Genomic DNA, 8,764 nt, shown 5'->3' with positions numbered 1-8,764 from the left:
TAATTTTTACGAGTCACTTCATGACTTGGCCAACTCATAAGTGACCCGCGAAACTCTTTGCCTGGATAATTTCAATTGTGCTTTCTTCATTGCTTTACTCACACTATATAAGCCCACATCACTCACAACACTTGAGAGTTAGAGATTGTAAACCCACAATCATCTACACAATTTCTCTTAGTTTTCCTCTACTCCTACCTCTCCAATTACAAATCCTTGAAAGGTTCTTAGTCCAAACACTTACCTCACCCAATCTTAGTGTTAAGAGAAGTTTTGGTGCATGTGGGAAGCATTGGAAGAAGCCATTGATTGGCGGATGCAATTTAGAGCTAATTGCGGGATTCAGATAACTAATGAAGAAATGACTTGGTGAAGTTCATTGGTAGTTGGAACTCGGAGGGTTCAAGTACAGTGGGTAGATTAGGCTTGGAGGGTCTTTTTGATATCCTTGTACTCTAACTTTATTCATTAGTAGATCGATTCGGCTTGGAGGATTGTGGAGAGGTTTTTCACCAAGTACTTCGGTTTCCTTTTCGATAACACGTCTTAGTTTTATCTTGTTGTTTGCATCTCTCTTCCCTTACTCTTTATGCTTTATACTTATTGTTTATTGTATATGCATATGCTCTAGAGTAGTTAGTCCCGGCCTTATTGCATTACACTTACTCTTATTCCGCACTTAGTTAAGTAGGGTAAAAGCAATCTAGCTTTAGTTTGTTTAAAATTGGAGGTCTAAACAAGCAATAGTGTTTTATACTATTTGAGCTTTCAATTTTCAATTTTGACAACTCCTCCCTTCACCTCACCCTTGCGCACGTATCTAACCCAATATTTGCACTTAGAAACAATAAAAGAGTCTCTATTTTTTTCAATGTGGGATTAAACATTTCACTAACTTCTTATCTTCCATATTAGCTCTCATATCTTTATATTTATGTTGTAATGTCAATTCATTTTAATTAAATAATATTAAAATGCTCCAACGCCATGAGGATGATAAGGTTGATTCTCCTCCATAAAATTAGCACCTTGATGTGTGAGCACAATATTGAATTGTACTTGTTGTGGGGGCATTTTGCTAGTGCTTGGTCCATAGGAATTTATGGAAGAAAAAGGTATTGAACTTGAGGGGAGTATAGGGGCTACAACTAAACTTGAATTAAAGGATTTGGGGTCTTGATCAATCATAGCAGGAAATTTGCCATGGACAACGGTTGGCAACCTATCCAAGGTTCCTTTCATGGTGGATAATTCCTGGAGCTTTTCTTTTATTGAATTCACCTTCTCACATAATTGGTTTAATGTCTTGTTAGTTCCTTCGTAATCTTGAGAAAAAGCCTTAAACTTAGACTTTAATTCCACGTTAGTCAGTCACCATTATCTCGGATGAGAATTTTTGTTGAGCGGCTAATTGAAGAAGATTTTAGCCACGAAAGAGAAGAGGAAGCTTATGGTTGGACTTTAGCTCTAATATCGAATTAATGTAGAAAAAAGTGGGAAAGGTTCAAGAGAAATGATTTGATTTAGGATTGAAAAGAGAAGAAAGAAACATAAATAGATTGAAAAATATATATGTGAACAATGAACAATAACATGAATAACGCTTGTGAATAGTACCCGAGAAAAGAAAAGAAAAAAGAAAGAAGAGAGAGAGAGAGGAGAAAAGAACTCTAACGTCAATATGCTTCAATACTTAAAACACTCCATAATTTTAAGAATGAATTCTTGCTTATTTGAATACTATAAAACACTTATATAAATAAAACGCTTGACTTCTCCTAGGAGAATTAGGACTACAGGTAATTTTTATTTTATTTTATTTGTTGCTTCTTATGATGGACATTTTTTTTTTATAATACTAAGTATTTTTAACACACACACACAGAGGGAGAAGGGAGAAGGTTTTTTAAAGAAACTTACAGTGGTGTATATCCAAAAGGGCCTTATGAAGAACTCTTTACTAAAAAAGTTCTATAACAATTATGTTATAATATATGTACAAAATTCTTCAAAACCATCTTACATAAAACATTACAATATTATCTGTGTATTACAGGTGCAACTTACTAATTGAATTAAACAAAAACCCTTACATATAGACCCATTAATTAAATAAGACTTACTTATTAGTAGAAGAAAACCCTGGCCCATACCCAACAATTATATAATTACTAAAATACCTTGACTATAGAATAACTAAATAAAATATAGAAACTTAATTAACTACTATGGATACCTATTCTTATTCTTGGACTTTGCCTATAATGTTAGGCTTCCAAAGATGATATTCTTCTTCTAACCACACTATGATTGTGCCATCAGCTATGGACTTTCATTTCAAGAGTTTCAGTCCAAAGGAATTTGCCTTTTAATTGAAAGCAATTCTAGGGCTACTCTGCTTATGTCCATTCTGTCTATTGGAGATTCTGCTGAACATGCAAGTCCAATTTGAAAGACCAATATCAAGCATTCAGTGTGTCTACTTGTCCAGTCACTCCAACTTGTAACCATGTTATCATATTCTCCTACTTCGTTGAAAATTGAATGGTCCACAATCTCCATCACTCGTCCCGGCAATGCCAACTTAACAAAGTTGTGAAGGTTCAAGTCATCTTTGAACAATTTATCAGTGGGTCTTCTTCTAGTTAGCATCTCCAATAAGAGGATCCCAAAGCTGTACACATCCCCATTAGTTGAAAGTTGACTACCCATTCCATACTCTGCAAAAATTTAGAGCACTTTCATACACTAAGAACAATTTTTTACTCAATGCTATGAAACTAGTGATTTTGTGAAGGCGTGTGTAAATATTCTATAATGGGCATCATCTATATATATCTAAAAGTTAAAGCGTAGTATTTATTGTTACTGCACTCCTATTGAGCCATATCAGCGGCCACATCATCCACTTATTTCTAACATTTTCTCTCTCTCTCTTTTAATTATCTTTCTCCTTATTAATTTATAACCTTACAATGACTCTTCCGCCAACATTTCCCCCACTTTTACCTTTTTATCTCTCCACTACTCTATACCTTAACCTTTCAATTCCTCCATCCCTTCATATTCCTTTTATTTTGACTCTTCTTCTCCCCTTTTTTTTACTATAAATATTTGTTTTTCTCTCTTCCCTACTATCTATATTTTGCGGACACAAACAGGTGAATACTCTCTCTCTCTCTCTCTCTCTCTCTCTCTCTCTCTCTCTCTCTCTCTACTCTCTCTCTCTCTTTTTTTTTTTCGTTCTTTTGGTGAATTTTTAATTCTTTGTTGCACATCTAATTTAGGTTGATTAAAATTTTTTTGTTGAACTCTACTTTGAGTTGATGCATTTGGTTATATTTTAATTTGCTATCTTTTTTATTTTATTTTATTTGATTGTTAAATGTTATCCAATGATTTTATATATTGACATAATGTTATTTTATTACATAGCATAGCTTGGATAATTTGTTGTTTACAATTATGCATTTTCTTTTGAATATTCTTCTACTCACCTTATTTTATATATAATTTTGCTAACTCTCTCAAATTCTCTCCTAGAATATGTGATTGTTCTCTCTCTCTCTCTCTCTCTCTCTCTCTCTCTCTCTCTCTCTCTCTCTCTCTCTATATATATATATATATATATATTCTTTTTTACAACTCTACTTTAGGGCGACGCATTTTGGTGGTGTGTTTTGTGAGTTTCTCATCACATATACTCTCTCTCCCTCTTATAATTTTGGTTTGAGTTAATTCTTAAATATTTTGGAAGTGAGAATTTGAAAATTTTATTTACTTGAATTTAAGTAAAATAAGATGAGAAGAAAAATAAAATAAAAGATATAATAATAAATACCAAACTATCCAAATCATGTTATGTAATAGAATAATATTATATTTTATATACTATTTTTAATTATTTATAGAATAATATTATATTCTTATATACTATTTTTAATTCTTTATAATAGAATAGGATAACATTTAACAATCAAAGAGATCAAAAAAAAAAAAAAAAATTCTTATATACTATTTTAAATTCTTTATGATGCAATAAGATAACATTTAATAATTAAAGAGAAAAATTGTAATATTTGAATGTGCCTATCAATTATTTGAGTAATATTAATTTTAAATTTACAATGAGATTTGATTAACATGACAATCCCCTTAAGAAAATGAGAAATTTAAATAATTAATTTGAAATGTGAAATTAATTTGAAACTTAAAAATATTTAGTTGTAGAAATAAAAAAGGAAAACATAATACACCCAACTTTTTTCCCAAAAAAAAAAAAAAAACTCATAATAATAGAATGATATATTTGTAGAGATAAAGAGATGGAAAATACTTTTAGAAATATTTCAATTTTTAAGGAGAAAAAATTATCTTCAGTATATTTTTTAAAGAATTAATTATATATTATACCACATTACAAAGTAATTATATATTCTTACGCATAGCGTGGGTCTGCGACTAGTTGTTTTAATTATTGATGCATTCATTATATGTTAATATTTTTACAATTTGAGCGAAATCATGATACATTACCTGGAGCAGCATATCCGATAGTTCCCTTTATCCCTACTGAGCTTAATTGATTAAGAAAAGCTTCCTTCCCAGATTTTGAAAGGAGTCTAGCCAAACCAAAATCACTTATATGAGCATTCATATCATCATCAAGAAGAATATTGCTTGGCTTTATATCACAATGAATAATAGGGGTTTGGCAGTGACGATGAAGATAAAGCAAAGCCGAAGCCACATCTATTGCAATGTTGATTCTTTGGAGAAGGTTTAAACTTCTCAGTTGCTTGACTCCATCTTCAGAATGTAACCACATCTCCAAGCTTCCATTTGGCATGAACTCATAGACTAAAGCTTTGAAATCATTGCCCTCAAAATCAATACTCGAACAAGCAGTCAGAATCTTAACGAGGTTTCGATGCCGGATGTTCCTCAAGGCTTCACATTCAGCAATGAAACTCTTGGAGGCTCCTTGCTTTTGACAATTGAGTACCTTGACTGCAACAATTGTTTCATCTAGACCAAGTTTTCCTTTATAGACACTACCAAAGTTTCCTGTTCCAATCAGATTCTTCAAAGAGAATCCATCAGTTGCATTGCGTAATCCTTTATAAGAGATCTTTTGGTAGGAGGGTCCAAAGGTGGAAATGGAAAGGCATTTCTTCTTCGACTTTTTCAACCAGGAAAGAGCAATCAAAGAAAATAACGTCAAGCAGAAAGCAACTGCAATGCTTATTGCCAGTTTCAACTTTAAAGCAAAATGCTTTCTAGGTTTCTTGGGGCATGCTTGCAAATGTAGCTCTTGGATCCCCCCACAAAGACCAGTGTTGCCTTTGACTTCAACTGCACTAGCATTTCTGAAGACCCCTTCTATAGGTACCTCCCCCTCAAGATTGTTGAAAGAGAGGTTCAAATTTTGCATGGGAAAATTAATCATATACCTTGGGATTTGGCCTGACAAGTTGTTGTTAGAGAGATCAAGATATTGAATACCTTCTAATTGACTTAAGTCGGGAATGGTTCCTTCAAAGGAGTTTGCTTGCATATAAAGTGTTTCTAAGGCCAAACACGCCCCTAGCTGGGTTGGAATCTGTTTGGAAAATTTGTTGTATGAAACGTCTAGTGCAACAAGAATTTTCAGGTTTCCAAAATCTGGTGGTAAAAAACCGGTCAAGGAGTTATGAGACACATTAATTTGGACTAGAGGAAGGCCAAGAAGTTGCTTCGGTATGGTGCCATTTAATTTATTATGGCAAAGGATTACCTTTTGCAGGTGGCTGCACCTACTAAGACTCGGTGGTATGCTCCCTTCTAAGCTGTTACTCTCCATATCGAGGTATAGCAATTTTGTCATGTTGTCAAAGGAAGATGGGATCTCCCCAGTCAATTTGTTTTCATACAAGTACAAAGCGTGCAAGTTTGAGAGCTTTCCAATTGAAGATGGAATATTACCTGTTAACATGTTAGCTCCCAGGCTAAGTTCAGTTAGGCTAACAAGATTTGATATTTGTGTAGGTATGCTCCCACCAATAGAATTGCCGTCTAGCCGAAACCGTAATAATTGGATTGAGAGGTTTGTTATAGAGTTAGGCAGGTCACCTCCGAACTGGTTGTCGCTGACAGACAGAAGCTCTAACTGGCTGCAGTTGTTCAAAGAACTCAGAAAACTCAAATCATGAACTGAATAATTTCCAAGAAGATTATTAAAAGCACCAAACCATCGAAGATTTCGCAGATTACCAAAACTCATAGGTATGGTTCCTGTGAAATAATTATTACCAAGATCAAGATAGTGAATGTTTGAGACATTGGACAACGAAACTGGAATGGTTCCTGTAAATTGGTTTGCTCCTATCCAAAGTATCTGGAGATTTTGAAGAACAATGCCCAAGTCAGGGTTGAGGTTACCAGTGAAGTTGTTATTAGTCAAGGCAATATTTGTGAGCGATGATAAATTGTATAGGGAAGGTGGAAACACACCAGAAAGATGATTTATTTCTACATAAAAAGATGTCAAGCTTTTCATCTGGCCTACTGTATTTGGGATTTCTCCCTCCAAATTGTTATATGCAAACCCAAGATTTTGGAGAGAGGACAAGTTCCCCATAGAAGGTGGGAACCTTCCACTTAGATGATTGCTTTCAAGATTTAGTATTTGAAGTTTTGACAAAAAGCCAAGTTCTGAAGGGATTCCTTGTACTAAATCGTTGTACTTGAGATCAAGATACTGTAGGTTGGAACAGTGAGAAAGATTGACTGGAATTTCCCCTCCCAATATTGGATTATAACTCAGGTTCAAATTTCGAACCCTGGTCAAATAACCAACTTCTGAGGGAATTCCACCATGGAAAGAGTTATTTGCAAGGTCGAGGGATTGAAGGAAAGAAAGATTTCCAATGTGGGGTGATATGGTGCCAACCAACTTTTTGTTTTTTAGGTCCAAACTGATGACTCTTTGGTGTTTGTTGCCACAAGTGACCCCAACCCAGTGGCAGAAATGGAAAGAGTCATTCCAAGAAGCCAGGACATTAAGTGGGCTATCTATGTGGGACTTGAATTCAAGCAGTGCAAGTTTATCAGTTTCGTTTGGAAGTGTGGTAGCTAAGGAAAATTTTGAGACCCATAAGGAGAGGAACAGAAGAAAGATGGCATGGTAGGTTAGTGAGAAGAGTGGTTGTGTATTCATAAGCAGATGATCCATCTGGGAGGAAGAAATTAGCTTCTTTAGAGAGAGACACTAACATAGGCAGGAAGTCTTACGCGAATATATAGAGAACAAACTAAGCAACCTTTTAGTTGGGTACTGCTCATACTAATTAATCTGTGATTCTACAAATGATGTGGATTTGATTTGAGTTGTCTGCTTGCTCTATTTTGCAATTCATAATATATATTGAAAATTTTCCAAATAAGTTATCTATTGTCGTTAGCTTTAACTTTGTAGTCAATCTTTTTCTGCTCAAATTATTCATGAGAATAACTATTTTTTAGTTTTAACCCACATTTTTTTTTGTTTTTGTTTATCTCATGTTCAGTATTCCTCAATTTCAACCCCAAAAAATCTGAAGGCACTTGACATATTCTCAAAAAAAATATATATATATATATATATTTTTTATTTTAATTGAAAAATCCACTAGATAGTTTAGGGTGGATTTTGAGAGGTCCCCAAAATTGTCAGAAGATATAGCTTGGCCCACAAACGAAATGTTGGTTTCATCCTTTGTCATATAAATTGACTTAAAAACTAAGCTTAAAGGCGACTTCTGCTTGTGGAATGGAAAGCAATGGCCATATAAAAAATAATAAATAAATATAAAGGGGAAAATACACTTTTGGTTCCTACATTTTGCTCCTAAGTCAGTCCCTAAAATCAGAAAATCAAATTCGATCATGTGATTGCATTAACCAATACAATACAAAGATAATTAAATTGAACTATATGATTTATTAATCAATAGTACCATTGCGTGGTTAAAATTTAATGACAACATGGAAGAAACTTTACCTAAATGTTATCTTGAAAAGAAAGCCTATCTGTACTCTTGTTTTCTTTTTATTGGTCTGAAAGGCCTTTTTTGCTTTAGCCAGCAAGAAACAAACATCTGCGGTCAGTCTTCACTGGTTGGATCATAATAGATTATCTAGAATCACGTAATGCAACAAGTAACCGAGTTTTAAATACGAAACTAATACAATGTTTGCTGAAACATTTCAATCAACTTTTAGGAGCAAAAGTCTAAATGATGTTTACTAGTTGATAATGATAGACACGAGAGGTCCATTTCAATATGAAGCAATCAAAATGACAATTATCAAATAGAACCTAACATTTTTTTAAGTGAAAATACATTTTTGGTCTCTACATTTTAGACCAATTCTCGTTTTGGTCCCTAAATTAATTTTGCTCCTAGGTCGGTCCCTGAAATCAGAAAATCAATTATATTTTTGTCCCTATTGTCAACCCAATAATAGAAAAATCCTATGTAACAAACGGAGTGCCCTTCATGCTGACATGGCACTAATATGATATTATAATATTATTTAAAAAATTATTTGGCATTTTTTAAATGCCACTTAATAAAAAATTAAAACAAAAAAGTCAGATCAAAAAATTAAAAAATAAATAAATAAACATTAATCTAATCAAATTAATTTTTTTTACTTTCTTTTTTCTTAGTAAGAACATTTCTTCTTTTCCCCAAGAACATGAACTTCATGTTCGTCCCTAGCAAACAAACTTGCAAACCCA

The 8,764-nt window shown here is 33.4% G+C and overlaps 1 protein-coding gene across 1 annotated transcript; it reads right to left on the bottom strand.

The window, feature by feature from the left end:
* Positions 1 to 1,981: 1,981 nt before the first annotated feature.
* Positions 1,982 to 7,309, bottom strand: LOC112004806 (putative receptor-like protein kinase At3g47110). The gene is made up of 2 exons (XM_065775418.1): positions 4,537 to 7,309; positions 1,982 to 2,720 (listed from the first exon to the last, which is right to left on the bottom strand). Exons 1-2 carry the CDS (start codon positions 7,211 to 7,213, stop codon positions 2,347 to 2,349), a joined length of 3,051 nt encoding a protein of 1,016 aa, XP_065631490.1. The 5' UTR covers positions 7,214 to 7,309; the 3' UTR covers positions 1,982 to 2,346.
* Positions 7,310 to 8,764: the final 1,455 nt, after the last annotated feature.

The sequence above is a fragment of the Quercus suber genome, unplaced genomic scaffold (genome assembly GCF_002906115.3).
Source record: "Quercus suber isolate HL8 unplaced genomic scaffold, Cork oak 2.0 scaffold_111, whole genome shotgun sequence".
Classification (NCBI taxonomy): domain Eukaryota; kingdom Viridiplantae; phylum Streptophyta; class Magnoliopsida; order Fagales; family Fagaceae; genus Quercus; species Quercus suber.
The sequence above is the reverse complement of the archived record's forward strand: the minus strand, read 5'-3'. Positions and strand labels throughout refer to the sequence as shown.

Bases quoted from the DNA above. Each gene is read 5' to 3' on its own strand.
- LOC112004806 (XM_065775418.1), bottom strand. From the start codon at position 7,213: ATGGATCATCTGCTTATGAATACACAACCACTCTTCTCACTAACCTAC. The intron at 2,721-4,536 runs GTAATGTATCAT...AAATTTTTGCAG, and splicing joins TATCGGATATGCTGCTCCAG to AGTATGGAATGGGTAGTCAA.